Here is a 25,734-nt window from a genome sequence, read left to right as displayed (position 1 = left end):
TTCATAGGATGTTTTGCTGTAGAAATACCACATAATTTCTCTCAGAAGGCAATGTAGAATTGCAGAGCTTGTGTTTAGAAATATCTCCTAATCCCTGCTAATTTATAAATTACCCTTTGGTGATGTTTTGAAATTTGCAGGAATTATCATCGCGGCTGATTTCAATTCACGCAGAGAAGGACCTCTTTGTTCTCACCTTTAAGACTGTTGAAGAAATCTGGAAATTTACAACTTATCTTTCCCTAGGTATGTGGTTGCTTATTATGTTTGTATACTTCAAAAGTATAGTTGTATGACATTGTAAGGCTTCATTTGGAGTATTGTGTTCAGTTTTTGGCACCACGTAATATGTTGTTAAGTTGGAAAGGGTGCAGAGAAGATTTATGAGGATTTTGTCAGGACTTGTGGGCCTAACTTATAGGGAGAAGTTGAGCAGGCTAGGACTCTATTCCTTAGAGCGCAGGAAGTTGAGGGGTGATCTTGAAGAGGTGTACAAAATCGTGAGAGGAATAAATTGGGTAGAGGCACAGAGTCTCTTGCCCAGAATAGGGGAATCGAGAACCAAAGGATATAGGTTTAGGGTGCGAAGGGAAACATTTATTAGGAACCTGGAGGGTACCTTTTTTCACACAAAGAGTGGCAGGTGTATGGAACATGCTGCCGGAGGAGGTAGTTAAGGCAGGCACTATCGTAACTTTTAAAAAACATTTGAACAGGTACATGGATAGGACGTGTTTAGAACGTTATGAGCCAACGCAGGCAAATGGGAGTGGTGCAGATTGGACATGTTGGCCAGTGTGGTCCAGTTGGGCCAAAAGGCCTGTTTCCACGCTGTAAGACTCTATGACTCTAGAAAGATTTTTTATGTGTGACTGCAGTAACATGAAATCTACATTTCTATTGTTCAAAGCATGTGCAACAAACCTCCCTTAATCCTTAGTAAATTACGCCTGTCATCAGTAAAAGAAAAATTAGCAAAGTAGAATCAAACAATTTGCCTCCAACCTGACTTATATAGTTTACATTAAAAAAAAACTTTAAATGGAGTAACAGTCTCACTTGTTGAACTGCACAAATATATTATTGAGTTGTAAAATTATCTTTACACGAATGTTGTTTTAATGCATCAAGAAGCCCATAATCAGTCTGTACTTTTGAAGGGGATTTTCATGTGTTGGTTGTGTTTTTATTTTAGCAGATGGTTAATGTTCCCCTTGAAGTCTTGCTGCAGATACAGAGAATCACACCTCTGTGATTTTTATTTGAGAGCTATCAAATATCTATTTTGGAAACTGAATCCAGATTTGTGTTACTCTTTGTTTCGCAAACACTGGACTGTTTATACATCTTGTGACTGGTATCAAAACCAACACTGCCTGACACTTTTGTAATTATAAAATTGGCACTGTGTTGGTTTTCCGTGCCACTGAGGAAGGCAAAGCTGATTCTGTGGAGAGGTGAAGTTAGTATTTTATATATTTTTTGTGGAGTGAGACATTAAACATTAAGCAAATCAACATTTTATTTCTTCATAGATACCACCTTTCTTATAATGCTTCCAACAGTTTATTTCTTTTTTAAACTTCAGAATTCCAATGTCCCTTGTATTTATTTTGTGATACTTAAAGGCAGCATGCAAGACAACAGATTTTATTATTTAAAGAACCTGGAAACTTTTCTATCAGGAAGCCAATGACCAACCTAAAAATTCCAGGAGATGATGTAATTATTTAGAAAAAGGGTGGTGGTGTTATTGCTAAAGGAAGGATTTTTTCCAGATACAAGACACTCGGACCACTCTTGTACAATAATTTGCTGTGTGAAAGCCAACAGAAAAGCCCTTTCAGCAGGATAGCCAATATTGGATAGACGTTTAACTTTTATAGTGCAGGATATATTTGAACAAGAAATTGATCATCCGGTGTCCCTCATGAGCTGCCTGAACTGCGAAATATTTCCAGCACTGGGACAGGAAACTTGCTGAATGTGATCAGTTGCTTGCCCTGCCATGAAATTGTGTCTTTGTTGTTCACTTGCAACCACGTGTAAACAAAACCAAGCACAGCCTTGCGGACCAAGCTGTCCTTGTAGCCATAGGGTCACATGCAGTGTAATCAGGTCATGCAGATGGGCGAAAAATGAATGTCCTCCACAAAATGCCACTGGACAAACAGCAAGACTACACCATGAGCTTTGTGGTATGTTAAAAGTAGTAAGGGAAAAGAAAACAATTAAATTATATAAGTTCATAAGTAACATTAACAGAATTAGGCTGTTCGGAACATCGGGTCTACACCGCCATTCAATCATAATAATAATAATAATAATAAGCATTTATTTTATATAGCGCTTTACCAGGTGCTCAAAGCGCTTTACAAAAACAGTCATAACATAAAAACAAACAGACAAACTATCCTGACGGAGAAGCGGCGAACAAACAGCGCCAGCGTCCTCTCACGTCAGGGTCTGGCAGTAGGCAACAAAAAGCACAGGACACACAGATACAATTTGAACACAAACAGCCATCAACAGTGATTGCTCCAGGCACACCCTCACTGTGATGGAAGGCAAAGAAAAGTCATTTTCTCCTCCTCATTCTTCTCCCGTGACGCCACGAGGCGATCGAGGCTCCCAACTTTTGAAGCCCCCACCGGGCGATGGAAAGTCCCAGGGCCGAGCCGAGCCGAGCAGGCCAATGAAAGTCCTGAGCCCACCGGGCGATGGAAAGTGCCGTGGCCAGGCCACGCAGGGTGATGAAGGGCCTGCGGGCGGGTCGATCGTACCTCGCGCTCCGGGGCGGTCGAAGCTGCTACGGCTGGAGCTCCCGAAAGCCGGTCGCCAGCCAGGGACCTGCGAACTCCCGATGTTGCGGTCTCATGGCTTATATATCCTTCCCTCTCAGCCCCAGTCCCACAACGACTGACACCCGTACTAATCAAGAATCCGTCAATCTCCGCATTAAAAATATCCTTTGACTTAAAATAAGGTATTGACTTAATTAAAAAAATTGCCCTAATTGTTGATATAAAAACATTGTTCGATAGAGCTCTAGGGGCTACTGGAATCAAGGGATATGGGGAATGCAGGCACAAGTTACTGATTGTGGATGATCAGCCAATGAATGGCAGTGCTGGCTAGAAGGGCCAAATGGCCTCCTCCTGCACCTATTTTCTATGTTTCTATGTTTCTATTATTACAAACACTGATAATTATAGAAAAATATAACATTCCTGCCCTCTGCCCGATAGCTACAAGGAATAGATTTGAAAATACTGTAACCAGGCTAAGGGGAATTCCAGAGAACCTCTAGCAAAGAAAGGAGTCACTGATGGATTGCAGATAATAAGTTTGAGACTTTCACATTTGTGCACTGGTTTGCAACTTTGCTACATTGTGATGGCAAAACTAAGGGAAAAATGGCTGTGAAGTGCAATATTTTGTAACCACGTGCTTGATACTTAAAAACAATCAACTTGTTTTATTCATAGAGCAACGTAAACCTTAATATGCCGACAGTTTGACCATCCCTGCATATAGGGAGGTTAAAAAAAGGATCTACGTTTATGTTTATTGTCCAGTGATCCCCACAGATAGTGTGCATTTGCTGTGGAATTGACCTTACCATGGTGCTATTGGTATTGGATTTGGTATTGGTTTATTATTGTCACTTGTGTACTGAGATACAGTGAAAAACATTGTTTGCATGCTATCCAGTCTAATCATACTATCCATGAGCGCAATCAACCCATACACACTGGTACAACAGGAAGTGCAAAGAGAAAAATATCAGAATGCAGAATACAGTGTTTCAGTGTTAGAACACTATAGTTACAGAATGAGTGCAGATAAAAAAAAGTGCAAGAGCCCCAATAAGGTAGGTTGAGAGATCGGGATTACAACCTGAGATATGCATGGAAACAGCGGGGAAGAATCTGGTTGTCTGTGCTTTCAAGCTTTTGTGTCTTCTGCTTGATGGAACAGGGGAATAGTGGGAATGATTGGGGTGTAAATGGTCCTTGATCATTTAACTGTTTTTCTCAGACGTTCTTGGCTGACATACATGTTTAGTTGATAAGGCTTGCCAGAATCATTTAGCAAAAATGTTAATCGTGTAATCCCATTGTTACTAAAATCAATGTGTTTATCCAGGATTTGTCGGTCGCTGTTTGGAAAACTTGTTGTTAGACCAACATTTCTGGTTGAATGTCTCACTTGTGGAAGATGTGAAGATTCAGGTTAAAGTAAACGAAGTACATTTGTCACTGATGTATTTGGATCTTCTGTTACAGGAAGGTAAGACAATGAATGTTGGATGTATGGAACCAGAATTTAGCACTACATGGGGAAAAATGGAAGCTAACAGGGTCAAATAAATTACAATACAGAATTTATTTTGTCTTATCTCTAAATCCACATTCCCAATTTCTGGAAAATAGTTAGTCAAAGGATTTTCTGCTGAATGCCATCTTCAAAATAGGAAATTTTATTTGGAAACAAAGTGCATTCTTGGAAATGTAGTCATTGCTTCCTTATCTGATAACTGTATAATCCCAAAAATGGGTGACTTTAATCCGCATATAGATTGGGCCAACCAAATTCGTAGCAGCGCTGAGGAGGAGGATTTCCTGGAATGTATACGGGATGGTTTTTTTAATCAATATGTAGAAGAACCGACTAGCAGACAGGCCATCCTAGACTGGGTATTGTGCAATGAGGAACGATTAGTTAGCGATTTATTGTGCAAAGCCCCTCTGGCAACATTGACCATAATATGGTGGAATTCTGCATTAGGATGGATAGTGACATGGTTAATTCAGAGACGAGGGTCCTGAACTTAAAGAAAGGGGACTTTGAAGGTTTGAGACTGGAATTGTCAGGAGAGACTGGCAAATTATATTTAAAGGGTTAACGGTGGAGATGCAATGGCAAAGATTTAAAGACCGCATGGAAGAACTCCAAAAAATGTTCATCCCCGTCTGGCAAAAAAATAAAACTGGGAATGCGGCTCCACCGTGGATAACGAGGGAAATCAAGGATAGTGTTAAATCCAAGGAAAAGGTATATGAATTGGCCAGAGGAAGCAACAACCCGGAAGTGGGAGACATTTAGAACTCAACAGGGGAGGCTAAAGGGATTAATTATGAGGGGGGGGGGGGGGAAGAGCATGAAAGACGGCTTGTGGGGAATATAAAAACTGACTGTAAAAGTTTCTTTGGATATATAAAAAGGAAAAGATTAGTGAAGATAAATGTAGGTCCCTTACAATCAGAGACAGGTGGATTTATAATGGGAAACAATGAAATGGCAGAACAGTTGAATGAGTACTTGGTTCTGTCTTCACTAAGGAAGACACAAACAATCTCCCAGAGATACTAGGGGACCGAGGATCTAGTGGGAGGAAGGAACTGCAGGGAATCCACAGTGTGAGCTGCGATCTGGTTGCTATGAGGCTGCAGGGTGACTTGGATAGGTTGGGTGAGTGGGCTGATGCATGGCAGATGCAGTGTAATGTGGATAAATGTGGATAAATGTGAGGTTATCCACTGTGATGGCAAGAACAGGAAAGCAGATTATTATCTGAATTGGTGTCAGGTTAGGAAAAAGGGAGGTGCAACGAGACCTGGGTGTGCTTGTACACCAGTCACTGAAAATAAGCATGCAGGTACAGCAGGCAGTGAAGAAAGCTAATGGCATGTTGGCCTTCATTGCGAGAGGATTTGAGTTTAGGAGTAAGGAGGTCCTACTGCAGTTGTACAGGGCCCTGGTGAGACCGCACCTGGAGTATTGTGTGCAATTTTGGTCTCCTAATTTGAGGAAGGACTTTATTGCTATTGAGGGAGTGCAGCGTAGGTTCACCAAGTTAATTCCCAGGATGGTGGGACTGACATATGATGAAAGAATGGGTCGACTGGGCTTGTATTCACTGGAATTTAGAATGATGAGAGGGGATCTTACGGAAACATATAAAATTCTTAAAGGATTGGACAGGGTAGATGCAGGAAAAATGTTCCTGATGTTGGGGGAGTCTAGAACCAGGGGTCACTAAGAATAAGGGGTAGGTCATTTAGGACTGAGATGAGGAAAAACCTCTTCACCCAGAGAGTTGTGAATCTGTGGAATTCTATGCCACAGAAGGCAGTGGAGGCCAATTCACTGGATGTTTTCAAGAGAAAGTTATACCTAGCTCTTAGGGCTAAAGGAATCAAGGGATCTGGGGAAAAAGCAGGAGGAGGGTACTGATTTTAGATGATCAGCCGTGATCATATTGAATGGTCCAAATGGCTCGAAGGGCCAAATGGCCTACTCTTGCACCTATTTTTCTGTGTTTCTATGTTTCTATGTTTTCTATGTATCAAAGACTGAAGTGAATTAAATGGTATGACTAACTATATACTGCATATATGAAGTAGCACTAGAAGCAATTATGTTGCAGCAGTTCTGTGATGATACTTAGTTTTGTAAAAGGAGCAGTTGGCTTGGGAACAAATTGATCGGAAATTTGCGAAGACTGTATTGACATTGACTTGTATGAATTTTATGTAATGAATCATCCCCAGCCATTTCACAGAAGCATTAATAGTCAATATTTGATTCTAAGACACACAGAATATAAAGACAGCTTTAAAAAAAAAAGTTTGGTCAGTGGGGTAGGAATTAAGGAGTGTCCTAAAGAATGCAGAGAATTTGAAAAATAATTTCAGAGCATGGGCCTTGGCAGCTGAAGGCATTGTTGCTACAAGTGAAGTCAAATTGGCTTCTGCGTGCATCATGCGTGCAGTTATGTTGAGGTACAAGTACAATCAGAATCTTGTATCCAGCAGCATCACAAGCACATAGATTCGGACAACGCATGAAACATATGTTATATGTTAAGTTGTACATGACAGCGATAAGAAGAAAAATGACAGTGCAACAAATCCATAGTAGTACGAGGTGATCCTTAGTGTTCCACTATCAGGGTAGGATTAGGGTTGCACGGATATATTTGAGAACGTGATAGTTGTAGTAAAGTAATTGTTCCCAAACTTGGTGATGTGGGACTTTAGGCTTACGTACCTCCTGCTTAATGGTGGCAGCGAGGCTAGAGCATGGCCCAGAGGGAGGTGATTCTTGATGATAGATGTCACCTTCTTGAGGCAGCACCTCTTTTAGGTGCTTTAAATTGCGGAGAGGGCAAAAGTACCCTTGTGCATTCCTGTGACTTGGATTTGCTGTATCAGGCCATGATGAAACCAGTCAGGATACATTCCAACGTACATTTCTAGAAGTTTGTTCCGAGTACTTTCTTTAAACTTGTAAGAAAGTAGAAGCACTGGCGCACATCTATCATCAAAAATCCCCACTATGACTTCTTCTCACTGCCACCAATGGGCAGGAGGTGCAGAAGCCTGAAGTCCTGCAACTACTTTTCTACACCATCAGGTCTTGAACCAACCTGCACAACCCTAATTCTATCCCAACATTTTGCGCTACGAAGGACTCTGTTTCTAATTTTTTTTGGTTGCACTTATGTATTTTTTTTCAAGTTTTTCACTGCCTTGTATAATATCTGTTTTGTGTGTTGTCTGTGTCTATGTGCCTGTGAGGCTTGTTTGTGATTGTGGCTTTTTACTGGGTCAAGGAATGCTCAATGAAATGCAATACAGTTTGCTTGCAAGTTCCATCAATATGAAGAAATGTTTCCTTTGAGAACCTCTGTGATGCCATGGACTGCATTATGTGGATTTGTTTACTGTGGAGCTTGTAGGAACTCCACCTGGTGCTATAATCACTACACCCTACGCATGTCTGGATATGCACAAGCAAAATTAAGTGACCAACAGTGGCTGACTATTTCACTGGCATTTAATTTTCATAACTAACATTGATGTGGGATTTATGGTGTCCCTTTTACTTAGTCTATCAGCAGAAGCCGACCACTGCCTTTGAAAATACTTTGGCTGAGCAATTCATTACATGGTTGGCACAGTTTTCAATTTTAGAGTTTATCATAAAATCCTATCAAATTAATAGTTTGCCAATAAATCCTGAGAGGCTGGCCAGAAGGTACAGAAATTCAATAGGATGATATTCTGCTCTTGTAGACCAAATGGTTTGTCAGGGGATGACTCAAAATGGGGTCCTGTCCTTGGGTCTGCATTGTGCAACTTAGGGCAAAAGTCCAAAAATTACAATAGCTGCTTTCCCTTGAGATGCTGGACTGAATTGTTTGATTGCATCAATGTTGGTAAAAAAAAAACCCCAATTGAAATGATGTACATGAATAGTTTGTTTTTAATCAAGCAAATTCTTTGCAAATGGAATTATTTTACACGTACAGCAATGAGGGAGGCGGGATACCCTAGAGCTATCTTTGGGGAAGTGAGAAGAAGGATTGTCTGATGTTGCATTATGCTGATGCCATCTTTAAGTCATTGTGTTCATTGTTGAGAGGTTACCAGACCTAACTGAAAGAGCTTGACTGCCCTTTTCCCACCCTACGATTGGGGAATGGTGTGAACATCGTGGATTGCCACTGGGCATTGTCCATTGTCCGGGGCTTGTGTGGAGAATTTACTGCCTCCATCTGTGTTGGTATCAGAATGGTTTGTTCCTTTGTTTTTGATGAGGCTTTGCAAAGGTTGAGTTATTTCATCTCCGAAGAGGTTTACTGCTGAAGATTGCAAGAACAAAGTCAAATATATTAAAACCTGTTTATAGAAAATTTAGATATTTGTTGACTGAAAGTAAAGATATTCAGAATATATAACAAGCATCATGCAGTGTTCCCAAGTTAATCAGAAGTAATTTTATTCTTATCTTTAAAGTAAACGTAAATTACCCTTGTGTAGTGTTTGCCAAAACTTAATATGGTGTAGCAATTGATCCTTAGTTGCATGTGCAAAAATGCAATTGCATCCTGTGTGAATTGTCCTCTACTCCAAGGAATTGAATTTTAGAATGTGGGAGATATAACTTAAATTTAAGAAGCATAAAATCCAGCAGCAAATTGAAGGTGGGAGCTGCTGGTTCTTGCAGATAACTTTTGATGGCACACTTTATGGGATGAAGGAAAAGGAGTTCCCTCTTCATCCACCCACCCACCCCCTCCCTCCCACTCCATACTTCAAGTAAAATGAGTACCTCTCTTCCTACCTCCCTCTTTCCTGCCTCAGTCACAAAAGAATCCATGTAAACAGCAGTCTTTCACAAACCCCATTTCTACTGGATTATTATTTCCTTCCTCCCTGAATGAGTCCCAATCTCCTTCGTCTCCTTTCTGATTGTTACTCATCTCTGTCCTTCCAATAAGCTACTTTATTGTGCATTTGGCACATGTGACAGAGGAAGAAAATCCCCCTCAATGTATTTCTTTTTATTTGTTTATTCCAAGAAACTTTAAATGGTATCATCAGGACTTCATTCGCTTGATGTTTTTAGGAACATCAGATAAATCTCAAGTGTGAAAGCACAGTGGGAACCATGGCCAATGATGGGACACAAAAAGCCCAACAAGTGTAATGGCTGGACCTTAATGTCATTCCTTTCTTTTATTGCTCTTCTGGCTGTGAACCAAATCAACATGCTGAAGTGCTGGCAAGGGTCCATCAGCCTGTACTCATTAATAAGAGGTTCTGGTATTTGGGGTAAAGCATTCTTAGAGTGGTGCATCATGGATGAAAGAAAGTGACCGATAACAGAGGTGGGCCGGGGCTGAGGGGAAAGTGGGGGAAGGTTAGATTGCCAGGGTGTAAGATTGTGGTTCAGGGGCAGGGAATGGTGATCTGTTGGAAGTGGCTTTATTTTATGAGGAGACTGATGATTAGGGGGAGACATTAATCGGTAGATGTTAAAACTGATATTTTCTGGAGCCAGCTCCCACCTTTACTTTACTGCCAGGTTTGCTGTCTCCTCAGAAACTCTGCTGGCAACTTAAGTCTAAAGTTTATTGATTTCCCTTCTTTGCAGATGAGTTATTTGCATGACAGATTATCTGCCACCTTAAAATGAGCCAGGTTGCACCAGGATGCCGATAAGCTCTGCATTTTTGTGTTTTGAACCTTTCTCCCCAGCTCCAAACAATAATGTTGTGACAGAGTCATATCAATTCTCATCTCAGTTAACAAGCCTTTTAAGATGCTTCAAATGCTGAATTTTGACAGTTTGATTTTATGTGAGTACATGCCAGGTTACTGATGGTTGCTCCAGTGGGCCTCTTATTGATGAGAGCCGATGGGAAATTAAAGGTATCTGGCTTGAATTTCCCTCACTAATGGTCTTTGTATGTGATGTTGCTTGCCAGAGTGTCTGATCAGAAAATCTAACCTCATTTTATGAAAGTTATTCTGTCCGCTCCTTAACCATGTGCATACTTAATTTATTGTTTTCCAATTTACTGTTGAGTAAATATACGACCAATTTTTTTGCATCTAAATCCCTGAAGCAAACCTGTACTCGATTCTGTGGTGACCCCATTCTGACCGCTGAGACAAATGTCTTCACAAGTGCACAAGGCAACAGGAGCAGGAGTAGGCCACTTGGCCAGTTAAGCCTGCCCTACCATTCAATATGATTATCGCTGATCCATGCTGGCCTCAAGTCCTCTTCTCTGCCAGATCCCCATTGCTTGAAGTACCTCAACTAGACTTCGTAGTAGACTTGGGAGGAATTGTGTATTTGACGTGTACCCACCCTCTTAATTACCGCTCAGATTGGGACAATACACAAAGAAAATCTCACAGAGTAGTGTTTTCCCAAACAAGTCAGTTTATTCAAGGCCTTAACAGTATGTACTGGAAAATACTCTGAGGGTACCCAAAGGATTTTGTTGATTCGCAGCACTTACAGCTTTTTTTATAGTCTGTAAAGGAACATTGGCTTCTCAACAGTCTCTGGGACCTTGCCTGTGGTGAGAGAAGTTCCAAAGAACTTTGTCAAGGCCGGTGTCATCTCTTCTTTTGCTTTTCTTAATGACCTGGGATTAATCCCATCATGCCATGGAGATTTATCCACCTTAACATCCTTCAAGAGCCCCAACAGACATCCTCTTTGATCTCAAACTTCCTTTGCATATTAGTAATCTCCCCACTGATCTCACTGTCCTCTGTGTCCTTCTCCTTTGTGAATACAGATACAAAGTAGTCATTTAGTATCTTGCCCACATCCTCAGACTTCAAGCATAAATTCCCTCCTTCATTCCCAGAAGGTCCTATCTTCTCACTGGTTACGCTCTTGTTTTTAATGTATGTATAAAACAAAACTCCGGGATTATCTTTAAACCGACTTGCTAAAGACATTTAATGGCTCCCTTTTTGCTCTTCTAATCATCTGGTTGTATTCTTTCTTACTTGCTTTATGTTCCTCTAAGGCTCTGCCCTGTTTCATCTTAAGGCTTATACTGTATATGCATCCTTTTTCATTTTGACCAAGTTTACAACCTCTCTCCAGCTGTTGGTGTGACATCAACCATCTTGCCTTTTCCTCCCCTCACCCGCCCCACTCTCATCCCCTCTGAACACACAGCACTCTGCTCACTTTGTAACATTCCCAACACACCGACAAGAGAGGTGCTGTTATTGTCTGGCGGGCTGACCTCTACCGTGCCAAGGCCAGGTGCCAGCTCTTGGACACCACCTCATACCTAGCACTTGACCATGACCCCACAAATGAATACCAGGCCAAAGGGTCTGAAGAAGGGTCTCAACCTCAAATGTCACAAATGTCACAAAACATATCCATGTTCTCTAGAGATGCAGCCTGACCTGCTTGGTTACCCCAGCACTTTATGTTCTTTTGTGTATTTACCAGTATGTGCAGTCCCTTATTTCAACTTTACAACCTCTTTTGTGAACCATAGTTTCCTTATCTTGCCATCCTTATCCCTTCTCCTTACTGGAATATCCAGTCCTAAACCTTGATCAACTGGCTTTTAAATGCCACCCATGCATCGGATGCAGACTTGCCTAGCGACATCTGCTCCCAATTTACTCTCCCTAGCTCCTGCCTGACAAAGTTGTAATCTGCCGATCACCAATTACGACCTACCTCCCAAGGTCCAGAGTTCTCCCAATTCAAAGTAATCTTAAAACCTATGGAGTTGGGACTGCTATCCCCAAAATGCTTTTCCATTGAAACACCATTCATCTGTCCAGGGTTGTTTCCTAATACATGGTCCAATAAGGTCCTCTTTCAAATTGGACTGTCCACGTACTGTTTTAGGAAACCCTCTGGGATATATTTAACAAATCTTGCCCCCTCTAAGCCTTTGGCACTCAGTAAGTCTCAGTCTATATTGAGAGAATTAAAGTCACCCACTATGACAACCTTATTGCTTCTGCATCTTTCTGTAGGTTGTCTACATATTCCTATAAACCTTTACTAAAATGTACCTGTCCAAATGTCTTGTAAATATTTTACTGCGGTCCCATATAGTCAGCAGGCCACTAGTGTGGGCCAAGTTTTCATTAAAGCTCTGGAACATCGGAGATTGATGGGAGACTTGATAAAGCATGTATAATTATGAGAGGCATAGATAGAGTAGACAGTCAAAACTTTTACCCATGGTGCAAATGGCCAACACCAGTAGGCATAGCTATAAGGTGAGTGGGGGAAAGTTTAATAGAGATGTTCAGGGCAAGTTTTTTATACAGAGAGTAGAGGGGGCCTGGAACGCATTGGCAGGGGTAGTGATGCAGGCGGATACGATAGTGGTGTTAAAGATTCTTTTAGACAGGCACATGGAAGTACAGGGAATAGAGGGATATGGATCATGTACAGGCAGAAGAGTTCAATTTACCTTGGCATCATGTTCGGCACCAATATTGTGGGCCAAAGGTTCTATGTAAGATGGAAATCCATCCTGAGCAAGTTCCAGGTTGGCACTACAAACCTGTGCAGGGTAGATCCCCATAAAACTTCTACCAAAAGAGTTCACCTTGACACCAACCCACCACCACCTCCATCACCTTTTGGAGAGACAAAATGCTGGAGTAACTCAGCGGCACAGGCAGCATCTCTGCAGAGAAGGAATGGGTGCTATTTCGGGTCGAGACCATTCTTCAGACTGATCTCGATTTTGATTTAAACCAGCATTTGCAGTTCTTTCCTACGCCCTTTTATCTCTTGTTTGATTCCACCTACCCACAACTGACCTCCCCATCTGCTGACACCATTCATTTCCATGGCTTCTTTCCAGCCTGTTTGCAACCATTGATTATCAATCTCCATCTGCTCTCTGATTCTTTCTGCACTGACGCATGGGCGTATGTTATCTGCAGCTGGTCTAGTCTGTGTCTACATTTGATTTATTTTTGCACATTGCACCAGTCTATGCAAGGCTGTTATAATAGTCACCAAATTTTCCAGCGATGGATCTATTCATTGACCTGCTTCCCATTGATTCTTTACTCGGCCTTTTGTGGGCAAAACTATTCCCGCGTACTCACAACAGATATTTACGTTCGGGTTGTTAATTGGTTGATGTCCTCTGTTCTGTCTAATGGAGGAAACAAAAATCTCAGTAAAATTGGCTCACAACTTGGTAATTGCCCTTCAGATTAAGAATAAGGGGTAGGCCATTTAGAACGAAGATGAGGAAAAATGTTTTCATTCAGAGAGTTGTAAATCTGTGGAATTCTCTGCCTCAGAAGGCAGTGGAGGCTAATTCTCAGGATGCATTCAAGAGAGAGTTCGATAGAGCTCTTAATGATCTCTATGGGGAGAGGGCAGGAACGGGGTACTGATTGTGAATGATCAGCCATGATCACATTGAATGGCTCGAAGGGGCGAATGGCCTACTCCTGCACCTATTGTCCATTGTCTATTGTCTATTTCCTGCATGTCCATTGCTTCACAATTTCAGCATGAGTCGTTGTGGCTGGTGAGTTCTAGTGACTGTACAGTTAAGGTTTAACTGGGAAAAGGCAGCGCTTAAAAACAAAATCAAATTCCAGAGAAAAGAGGAAGGGGATAGAAGTACAGATAGGGTGAGGGGAGAAATTGCATGATACAAAGTATTGTTGGTCGTGTAAGCCGACAGGAGGTGGTGGAGGCTAGTGAATAATAAAGGATTGTGTGTTTATTTGTACATAATTATTAGGAGTTAGACCAGCCGTTCCCTCATTGAATGGTTGAATAGGCTTGATGATAAATATACGTTCTCTTTGTTTGTATCTAGCCAACGTTTCTAATGCCGCTCCACAGTACACAGTATAGCAGCTCGGTGATTCTACTTTATCTGAAGTGTTTAGTTTGTTTCACTGCTACTTTATATCCACTGTGGATGCTTCTTTTGTCTTTCTTAAGATCCTCCACCTATCTGTATCATTTCAGATTTCAAATCTTTCCTCCAGGTCAGAGGACCAAATGATACTGTCCCCTCCAGGTCAGAGGACCAAATGATACTGTCCCCTCCTTTCTGTGGCAATTTCTCAGCTTCTGCAACTCTCGGTTGCTTTAACTTCTGTATGAAACCATTCAAGTTAATGTTAGTGTTGTCTACAACTTATGACTTGCTAGGACACATTTTGCAAGGCCCTAGTTCTGCATTCCATTCGAGTTACTAACAATGAGGCCAAATCTTGGAACTCGATTGTTCACGTACTTTCCCCACTGTAGGAGAGCAGGAATTTTCTGTTCCACATGGGTCCCATATATTTTTTACATGGTAATTGATATTACTGACCTAGAGTAATATAAAAAAATATTATTGACCTAGAAATTAGATTGCACAATATTGTTTATTTCAGTGCTACACGATTGAAAACATGCTTGCTTACCACAGAGTGAAAACCATTGACAACCATTTCTGGCTTGCTTCACATGATTCTGCACATTTGGCCAGACATCTCCCTGCATAAGACATGCATTAATGTTCTGTTGCAATTTGCATGTCAACTGCAAATCAAATAAGTTGCTTTATTTTGGGAATTTACTAGAGACATTGGATCAAGTTGTTGCAGAACCTTTAGTTACTTCCAGGCAACCGGGTTTGAACACAATGCATGACTGACATTCTCCTATTCCTCAAAGGTAATTCTTAACTTGTCTATTATTCACTTCCACCCCTCCACCCCACTCCACTCCATGATCTCCCAGTTAACCTGGGTACTGATTCAAATCCCCTCATCCACACATTGCATCCTCCATCTTCTGATTCCAAAGTGCTAACTGCATTAACCCAGTGATCAATCCCGTGAAACCCTAAGAGGATGCCAAAATCTGGAGCCACTCATCTCACCCTCATTCCTTATCATTCGTCCAATCCCCAACAATGGTCCTAATCGTCGCCCACCCACTTCTCTAAACCTTCCCTGATCCTGTCCCAGTCCTTGCTGACACATTTTGTTCAAAAAAATTGGTAAAACAGCAGCACACTTAAGTAACTTTCTCAGCACTCTTTTCATTGTATCCCAGCTGTAACTAGGTACCAGCCAACGTTTAGTATCTGGGCATCCCTAGCAAGGCCAGCATTTAATGCCCATCCTTAAATTCACTTCTGCTAAATGGACTCGACTGTGCTTTTGGATAGAGAATACTAGGGTTTAGGCTTGGAGATGATAAAGATCAGTGCGGTATGTGACATGGAATGGAACATTAATTTGCTGGTGTTCCTTTGTACCAGCTGCCAATGTCCATCATGGTGGTAGAGGTTGTTGCTTTCAGAGATGATCTATTGCAGGTTATTGAAAGAGGCAAGACAGGAGATTGCAGGGGCCTTGACAAAGATTCTGTCTCTTCTTGAGCCATAGGCAAGGTCCGGGAGGAATGCAGTGTAACCAATATTGTTCCTTTATTTAAGAAGTAGATATAATTCAGCACAAGAGAGACTGGTGATTCTATTATCAGTGGTAGGGAAGCTATTAGATTGGATTCTTCGGGATAGGTTTACTTGCAGTCAGCAAGGCTTTGCCTGCAACAGGTCATGTCTTAGGAACGATGGAGTTTTCTGAGGTGACAAAGGTGATCAATAAGGATAGGGCCATCGATGTTATCCCTGAATTTTAGTTAGGCATTTGATAAAACCCTCAAGGTAGGCTGCTCCAGAAGATTAAGATGCAAGGGATCCACGCTGAATTGGACATTTGGATTCAGAACTAGCTTGCTCATAGAAGACGGAGAGTTGTGGTGGAAGGGTGTTATTCTGGCTAGAGGTCAAGTGATGGGCGGTGAAGTCCGCTGACAAGTATGCAGTAGGATATAGATCAGCTATAGAAATGAGCAGAGAAATGGCAGATGGAAATTAATCTGGCCCAGTGTGAGATGTTGCACTTTGGTAAATTGAATGTAAGGGAAAAGTATACAGTTAATGGCAAGACCCTTAACAAAGTGATCTTGTAGTCCTAATCTATAGCTCCATGAAAGTGGCAACGCAAGTGGATGGAGTGGCAGAGAAGACATATGGTATGCTTGCCTTCATTATTGGGGGTATGAGTATGGATCAGGAAGTCATGTTACAGTTTTATCAGACTTTAGTTGGGCTGCATTTGGAGTATTGCGTACACTTATGGTCACCCCACTGCAGGAAAGATGTTGAGGCTTTGGAGAGGGAGCAGAAGAGGTTTACCAGAAAGTTTCCTGGAGGGTTTTAGCTATCAGGGGAGGCTGGACAAACTTGGATTGTTTTCTCTGGAATGTCAGAAGCTGAGGGGAGACCTGATCAAAGTATATAACATTATGAGGGACATCGCTAGGGTAGACAGTCAGAACTTTTTCCCCTGAGAGGAAATGTCAAAGACTTAAAAGCTTAGGTTTCAGGTGAGACGGGCAACATTTAAGGGAAATGAGTGGGGTAGTTTTTTGTTGAAGCTACACATCCCATAATTTTAAGCTATTTTCAATAAGTAATTTGGCTGCTGCTATTTATTCCCACAAACTATGCTTATCTATATTTATCAAGTCAGCAGAGTGATTGCGGTAAAAGAACATCTGGTCTTCTGGCGCTGGGACTGAACTATAGCATAATCATTGAGCTGGTTGCTCCAGATTACCTGATTGTACTTTGATATTTGATATTTAATCTGATGAGCAAAGGCACTCCGTGAGCATTAGTTCACTGGAGCCATTATGTGAGATGGGCTGCTTCCTTTGACTTTATTTGATTATTCTAAATTAAGGTATCAATTTGGCCAGATTTTATCTTTGTATTAGTACATTCTGTTTCATGTTGATGAACATTGGATTTTGCAAATGGCGGCAAATTCAATCCAATCCCAACAATTATTGATCCGTGCAACACAAGACAATACCATTGCCTCACCCAGCATGGGTGCATTCCACAGTCAATGTATTACAATATCCAAGTGTTACCAGAGAATGAGCAACCACTTGAACAATGGGCTCACAGTCAACAGTGCAAACAACAAATTTGTGCTGGCAGTAGGCCAGTTCACCCGTCAATTGCCAAACCATCATTCTGTTGACAGATAGCATGTCCTTCTGTTCTGTTCAAGGCGATTCAATTTCTTTAACAAAAGCGGGGTCATATTAAGGTAGAGTAACAAAATCGGTAGATCGGCCCTCCCCACCTTATCAACACTTCGACCTTGAATAGTGAGGAAGTGAGCACTTCTAACACTTTCAGAGGGTGGCCAAATTAATTGTCATTCGACAACACATCTACACAGACTAAATTGTGCTTTGAAGCAGAAGCTCGGGCTAATTTCATTTAGCTCTTTAACATATTCCCACAGATAGAATTATTTGTCATATTGTACAGTTAGGTCATTTAGTATCAGCTAACTATTCTGCTCTGTTTTCAAAATACAATTTGATTAAAGTTGATGGAACTATATTTTGAAAGAGGTATACAACCAAGTACTACCACCGTACTGTAAAAGTGATGGTGCATCAATCATACAATGGATGCACCATCAATTCAGCGCAGGTGAAGGATGAAAGGAAAATAAGTTATGAATTTAAATAAGCAGTGGTTAGGTGGCACTATGTAAGAGATGGAAATTATGCCAATAGTTTTAGGATTTGCTACCCTTTGGAGTTTAGGGTTTGCTTCATATAATATGAAATTACTTTTTTTTACATTGATTTAAACAATGTTCACTTTTTATCAAAATGTAAAATGTACAGACAAGTGACAGATGAAATTTTAGACTGTGAAGTGTGAAATAATGCATACTGGTAAAAAATTAAATGAGACAAGGCAATACAGGCTCCATGCCACGTTTCTAAACAGTGTGTAGGAATAGAAGGCTCAGGCACGTGTGCGCATGTATTTGAAAGTAGCATTATTAATTGAGAGAGCGATTAATAAAGCATGTGGGATTGTAAACTTCAATAGCAGAGGCCCAAAAGTACAAAAGTAGAGTAGTTGTACTGAACCTTTCATAAAATTTGGGTTAAATCACAAATGGAATATTGCATCCAATTTTGGGTAGCACATTTTAAGAAGGGTGGGATTGTTCCAGAGTGCAGAAGAGAGAGGAGATGCTGCTATGCTTCCAGGAATGAAGAGTTGCAGCTACAAAGTTAGCCTGATTAATTTGACGTTGAGCAGATATGATAGAGGTGTACATGATCATGACAGGTTTAAGTAGAGCAAGCAAAGTGAAATAGCTTCCCTTAGTGAATGGTTCCATTTATCAGTTTCAACGTGATGGGCAAAAGAAACAAAAGTGATGTGAGAAAAATTTGTATTTTACACTGTGAATATGTGATGTGAATTCGTAACCTGTAGAGTGGTTGAATTAATCCTGACTTCCAAATAAGGAATGAATAGGTAAATAAGGGAGAATAACTTGTAGGACTAAGGGGAAGGGTTGGGACTGAATAGAGCGGTTTACAAAAGATGGCACAGGCTCTTTGGGCTGAATAGCCTCCTACTGTGCCGAAACAATTCGATGTTTATTAAAAGACAGTTCAAAACTATTATTTATTTCTGCATCAAGGTCACTTTTTCACCAGAGCCTTAGCCAACATTCCAAAGAGTGAGGAACAAGATATGAACATCTGCAAGGACGATATCATCATGGTTAAAGATGTTGGGAATGACTCCAAGTGGGAAGCAACCACACTTTTGACAAATGAAAAGGGCCTCATTCCTGTTTCTGCTCCACAGGCTCTTCTCTACCCGTTTTACCAGTAAGGCAAAATAAAACTCTCCTATTTGTACTGTTTTCATAAAAAGCCAATTTTCTGATGTTATGAAATAAATTTAGAGAAATTAATACAGTGCTAAGCATGAATTTAATAACTAGGACGAATATTCCTAGAGCTCCTCCTGAGTTCTAGGGATTGTGCACCTCGAATTGGGAAATTTCCATATAAATCATTGCCTAAGTCATCTTTTGTATTGATGCCAAAATGTAACCCTTGTTTATTTAACTACAGTAACTACCATGCAGAAGGATCGTATTACTTGCCATGCTGTGTCCAATCCCTCCTCTTCCATCTTTCTTTTCCCCCCTACAAACAGTCTGAAGAAGGGTCCCGACTCGAAACATCACCTATCCATGTTCTCCAGAGATGCTGCCTGACCTGCTGAGTTACTCCAGCACTTTGTGGGTTTTTTTTGTAAACCAGCATTTGCAGTTCCTTATTTCAACATGCAGAAGGAGATGTTCAGCTTATCGGGTCCAGGCTGGCAACAGAGCAGTCCCATTCCCCATCTCATTCTTTGGCTGTACCCCTGCAACCTCTTGCTCACACACCCTTGGTAAAGAATATGCATGCTCCATAGAGATAACATCCAATGTTAGAACAGAACCTAAATCCCCAGATTTGGGATTCTTTTTGCTTCATAAAATGCTTTCTACGTTCCTTTTCAACAAATATTACAGATTTGCCAGGAATTCATGAAAGCGTAAAGCAACCATTTGGCAATATTGTAAAATCTGTTTCAAAATCACGGCCAAAATAGAAAACCATATTTTGCAAAGATCAGAACATAATTATTTGAAAATGCTTCTGTTGTTTTATTGTTGCATTTATTCACATGACAAATATTTTATCACTTATGAGTTGCTGATTAGTTAGAGTACAGTTTAATTTTATCACAGATGGTTCTTGAAGACGAGAGGAGGGAACTTTAGTGGCAATGAGGAATATAAACAACATCACTTCCCCCATTCAATTGGTAAGTAATTCTCGTAGTTTAAATGTTCTTTAATTATTCCAATGGGTAAGCTTGGGGATAATTTGAGAGGAAAGTATTTTGCATACAGAGTTATTGATATCTGATACTTACCGCCAGAGGATATCCCGTAGATCACTAAAGTGATGCAGAAAATATTTCTTAAACTGGAAAGATTACAGAAAAGATTTACAAGGATGTTGTCAGGACCTGAGGGATTGAGTTGTAAGGAGAGGATGGATAGACTGGGAGTTTATTCCTTGGAGCACAGGACACTGACGGGTGATCTTATCAAGGTGCATAAATTCATGAGTGCATAGATGGGCTGAATGCTCAGAGTCTTTCTCCCAGGAATCAAGAACCAGAGGGCATAGGTTTGAATTGAGAAGGTAAAGATTTAATAAGAATTTGAAGTCAAATTTGTCACACAATGGGCTTTTGTTTTGTATTGATGTTGTTTTTATGTCGTTGAGGTGATCAAGGCATTGAGTAGGGCAAGATTAGTACCTTTAGCAGCCATGTGTGACACGAGTTGGACTGAGGCCCCAGAAATTTGTTTAATTACAGAATTTCAACTTTCTTTGCAGGCCAGGAAAAGCAGACCTGCACTTTCACCTAATTTTAAATCTTCCTTACACAAGGCAAAAACTACCCTTCCTGCCATGCGGATGGTCATTTTATTCCCAGTCATCCATGGACCACACCATCCCACTTCCACTTGCCTGCTCAGTTTTACATTCGTCAGAGGGATTGATCAGTGCCTCATCAGCAAGGCCCAGCATCCAAAATCGGTAACAGGTCAGAGCCTGATTTAGACCACATGCTGATCATACATGCATTTAATGTTATATCATTTAATATTATGACTATGGCTGCTGTCTGCAAGGAGTTTCTCTCTGTGACTGCATGAGTTTTCTCCTTTTTCCTCCCGCATTCCAAAGACGTGCAGGTTTGTAGGTAATAGTACATTATCCCTGGTGTGTAGGATAGAACTAGTGTATGGGTGATTATTGATTGGCGCAGGTCCGGTAGGCCAAAAGGCTTGCTTCCACTCTGTCTCTCTAAACTAAAATAAACTACTTAGATTGGGTATCTAGGTTGGCATAAACAAGTTTGGCCGAAAGGCCTGTTTCCATGCTGTATGGCTCCGACTCTATTGAAAGTGAATTACAGAGCTTCCATCATTATTCATACAACTTACTACTTACAGATAACTTCTGCGTTTTTAGGTACTGGTACCTGTGTCGCAACCGTAGATTACAAAGAGGGTGAGGTGGATGAATTGTGCTTCAGTGAAGGAGAAACGATTCAGATAATTGGCTTCCTTCTTTCTAACCTGCAGTGGTTTTTGGGGAAGTCTTTATCCACTGGAATAACTGGGTTTGTACCAGTAAAGCACGTGCAGCCAGACCAGTTCAAAACACTGTGAGTAAAGTCAGTCATTTAATGGATTTGTATTCCAAAATGATTGCATGATTGATTTAAATGTCTCAGTATATCCTTACATGATTAGATTTCAATTTCTATTTGGTATTACTTTCAGGAGGTTTCTAATGGAGGTTAAACTATGATGAAGACACTATATAAATGGGAAATGTTTTTTATGAATGCAATGCATTCTGAACATCGGACAGAAAATAAATAGCGACAAGTTTGTGATGTGCACAATCTGGTGTATAAGGGCATCTTCTGCACTTTATCCTGTTTCCATGAGAAATTTAAAATCTGCAGCAGATTAAAATTGGCACCCGATTCAAGAAATCAAACAAGTGACATAGTTCTTCACTTTGCGGCATTGCTGCTGAATGCTTCACTAAAGCACTTTATTTACAATTGCTGCTCTTTGCAGGCATCTGTATGGCAGCTCCCTTTACAGAATACCTTTATTGTCATTCGAACCGAACGAAAATCATTTGATCTAGGTCAAGCACAGACCATGTTGCTGTGCTGTCCTCTCCATAAATGGAATTTAATGCAGAGAAATGTGAGGTGTTGTATTTTGGGAAGTCTAACATGGGCAGATCCTATATAGTGAATGGTAGGGCTCTGGATAGTATTATAGAGCAGAGGAACCTAGGAGTACAGGTGCATGGTTCCTTGAAGGTGGAGTCGCAGGTAGATCAAGTGGTCAAAAATGCTTTTGGCACTTTGGTCATCATCAGTCAGAGTATTGTGTAGAGAAGTTGGGAGGTCATGTTGCAGTTGTATAAGATGTTGGTGAGCACGCATTTAGAGTATTGTGTTCAGTTTTGGCCACCATTTTATAGGAAAGATGATGTCAAGCTGGAAATGGTACAGAGAAGATTTACGAGGATGTTGCCAGAACTAGAGTGTGTGAGCTATAGGGAGAGGTTGAGTAGGCTGGGACTCTATTCCTTGGAGCACAGGAGGATGGGGGGTGATCTTATAGTGTATAAGACCATGAGAGGAATAGATCAGGTAGATGCACAGAGTCTCTTGCCCAGAGTAGGTGAATCAAGGACCAGAGGAAGTAGGTTTAAGGTGAAGGGGACAAGATTTAATAGGAATCTGAGCCTTCATAACGAGAGGATTTTAGTATAGGAGTAAAGAGGTTCTTCTGCAGTTGTATAGAGCCCTGGTAAGACCATATCTGGAGTATTGTGTACAGTTTTGGTCTCCTAATTGGAGGAAGGACATCCTTGTAATTGAGGCAATGCAGCGTAGGTTCACGAGATTGATCCCTGGGATGGTGGGACTGTCATATCAGGAAAGATTGAAAAGACTAGGCTTGAGTTTAGAAGGATGAGAGGGGATCTTATAGAGACATATAAAATTATAAAAGGACTGGACAAGCTAGATGCAGGAAAAATGTTCCCAATGTTGGGGGAGTCCAGAACCAGGGGCCACAGTCTTAGAATAAAGGGGAGGCCATTTAAAACTGAGGTGAGAAGGAACTTTTTCACCCAAAGAGTTGAATTTGTGGAATTCTCTGCCACAAAAGGCAGTGGAGGCCAAATCATTGGATGGATTTAAGAGAGAGTTAGATAGCTCCAGGGGCTAGTGGAATTAAGGGATATGGGGAGAAGGTAGACACGGGTTATTGATTGTGGATAATCAGCCATGATCACAATGAATGGCGGTGCTGGCTCGAAGGACCGAATGGCCTCCTCCTGCACCCATTTTCTATGTTTCTATGTCTATGTTTGTATGAGCTTTACCTTTTTCACACAAAGTGTGGTGGGTGTATGGAACAAGCTGCCAGAAGAGATAGTTAAGGCAGGGACATTTAAGAAACAGTTAAACTGATTCATGGATAACACAGGTTTGGAGGGATATGGTCCAAATGTGGGCAGGTGGGATTAGTGGAGCTGGGACATGTTGGCCGGTGTGGGCAAGTTGGGCCAAAGGGCCTGTTTCCACGCTGTATCACTCTATGACTCTGTGACTCTATTCAACATGGTAGTATTGCCAGTCATCCCATTCGCTTTTCTATAAGAAAAGCTCGGCTCTCAACTCAAATGTTTACCGGCAAATAATTAAATCTCTGACAAACAATTTATTACTTGGAACAATTCATCAACTAATGGGCCAGATAGTCAAACTTGCTGCTTGTCAGCGTTGCATGCAGGAGCCAAGCACCTTGTCTGCTGCCAGCCAATCGTAATTACAGGGCTAGTACAGTAGACCCCAAAAAGCTAAGTGAATATCAAGCAGCAACATAAGAAGCAGAAGTAGGACCAAGCACCTCAGTTCCTCATACGTGTTCCACCATTCAGTAATATCATGGGTGATTTTATACCTCAGTGCCATTTTGTTGCACTTGTCCCAATATCTTTTGATTCCCAAAAAATCTAAAAATCTTTAAATCTATTCATTCAATATAGTGAGCGAACAAGCCTTAGGGAGAGAACTCTTGGGTAGAGAAGTACCAAGACTGATGTCTTTCTGGATGAATACAATTCTGGGTGAAGGAGATGTGACGGCCAGTGGAGGAGATGAACAATGGCCGTCAAATGCTGTTTTTGCTTGTGAATGGTTTCACATTTTAGGATAAAGATTTTAGGGTGGCACAGTGGTGCAGTGATAGAATTGCTGCCTTACAATGCCGAAGACTGGGCTTCAATCCTGACTGCTTGTGCTGTCTGTACAGAGTTTGTCCATTCTCCCTGTGACCATGCGGACTCCATGGGCCAAAGGACCTGTTTCCATGCTGTATCTCAAAATAAATAAATGACTTTGTGGCGCTATTATGATGTTTGAAGAAGGCCCAATTCTACTGGATGGACACAAAAAGCTGAGGTAACTCAGCAGGACAGGCAGCATCTCTGGAGAGAAGGAATGGGCACATTTCAGGTCTTCAGAACCTTCTTGAGACTGGTTATGGATAAGGGAAATGAGAGATATAGGAGATGATGTAGAGAGATAAAGAACAATGAATGAAAGAAATGCAAAAAAGTAACAATGATAAAGGAAATAGGCCATTATTTGCTGTTTGGTAAAAACGAGAAGCTAGTGCGACTTGGGTGGGGGAGGGATAGAGAGGAGGGAAAGCTGGGGCTTCCTGAAGTTCGAGAAATCAATATTCATACCACTGGGCTGTAAGCTGCCCAAGCAAAATATGAGATTTTGTTCCTCCAATTTGCGTTTAGCCTCACTCTGACAGTGGAGGAGACCTAGGACAGAAAGGTCTGTGTAGGATTTGGAAGGAGAATTAAAGTGTTTCGCAACCAGGAGATCAAGTAGGTTCAGGCGGACTGAGCGGAGTTGTTCAGTGAAACGATTGCCCAGTCTACGTTTGGTCTCGCCGATGTATGAGAGTCCACATCTTGAACAATGGATACACTAGATGAGGTTGGTCGAGGTGTACGTGAACCTCTGCCTAACCTGAAAGGACTGTCGGGGTTTCTGGACAGAGTCGAGGGAGGAGGTATAGGGACAGGTGTTGCTTTTTCTGGGGTGGCAGGGGAAGGTACCTGAAGAGGGTACTTGAAGTGGTTTGGGTGGGGAGGGATGAGTTAACCAGGGAGTTGCCACACTTGCCACATTTGCCACAGTTTCCCATCTGCACCCCTTTATACCTTCCGCAGAAACCGTTCCCTCCACAACTCCCTGGTTAACTCAAATAGGAGTTGATATGAATATCTGTGACGTGCATTTACATCAGCTAATCAGATTTTATCCCACTTTAGCATCAAACCACAATCTGAAACATCCATTATTTCAAATTTTGTATAAAGATATCTCTTGGAAGATTTTAAGTATCTTCGATGGAAGATTGGATAGGGGGAGTAGGGATTAGTAACAACTCTGATTTTCAGTTTCTTTGCCAAAATAATTCAACTGAGGATTTTAAAGGATTCTTTAAAGGATTTAAACATTCTTAATTCTTTTGTGTCAAACAGTTCACTATTACTCCCATGCATAGATGCACTGTTCAAAGAACAGTGAACTGTTTGACACTGTACTGGTTGTTGAAATTGGGTGTGTTCACCAGAGCAAGGGCAAGGAGCTTCTCTTGGGCTGCTGAACTCAATGGGGAGGTTCACGTCACAGCAATGGACTTGCAGCTTCGATGTCTGATGAACAGCAAATTGATGCATTCGGTTCAGTTTACTTTATTGTCACGTGTACCGAGGTATAGTGAACAGCTTCTGTGGCTAGCATACAAATCGCCATCTGGATTGGGCGCCATCTTGGAAGCATTGATG

At 41.3% G+C, this 25,734-nt stretch overlaps 1 protein-coding gene across 5 annotated transcripts in view; it reads left to right on the top strand.

The window, feature by feature from the left end:
* The window catches only part of LOC144600137 (SH3 domain and tetratricopeptide repeat-containing protein 2-like), a 91,279-nt gene that overhangs the window by 41,977 nt on the left and 23,568 nt on the right, over positions 1–25,734 (top strand). For all 5 annotated transcript variants that reach the window (XM_078411585.1, XM_078411582.1, XM_078411581.1 and 2 more), the window contains 5 exons: positions 141–246; positions 4,150–4,293; positions 18,882–19,074; positions 19,992–20,068; positions 21,295–21,490. In XM_078411585.1, the coding sequence (XP_078267711.1) occupies positions 141–246; positions 4,150–4,293; positions 18,882–19,074; positions 19,992–20,068; positions 21,295–21,490 (716 nt within the window). The remainder of the gene's footprint in view (positions 1–140; positions 247–4,149; positions 4,294–18,881; positions 19,075–19,991; positions 20,069–21,294; positions 21,491–25,734) is intronic.

Source organism: Rhinoraja longicauda, chromosome 14 (genome assembly GCF_053455715.1).
Source record: "Rhinoraja longicauda isolate Sanriku21f chromosome 14, sRhiLon1.1, whole genome shotgun sequence".
Lineage (NCBI taxonomy): Eukaryota > Metazoa > Chordata > Chondrichthyes > Rajiformes > Arhynchobatidae > Rhinoraja > Rhinoraja longicauda.
The sequence above is the reverse complement of the archived record's forward strand: the minus strand, read 5'-3'. Positions and strand labels throughout refer to the sequence as shown.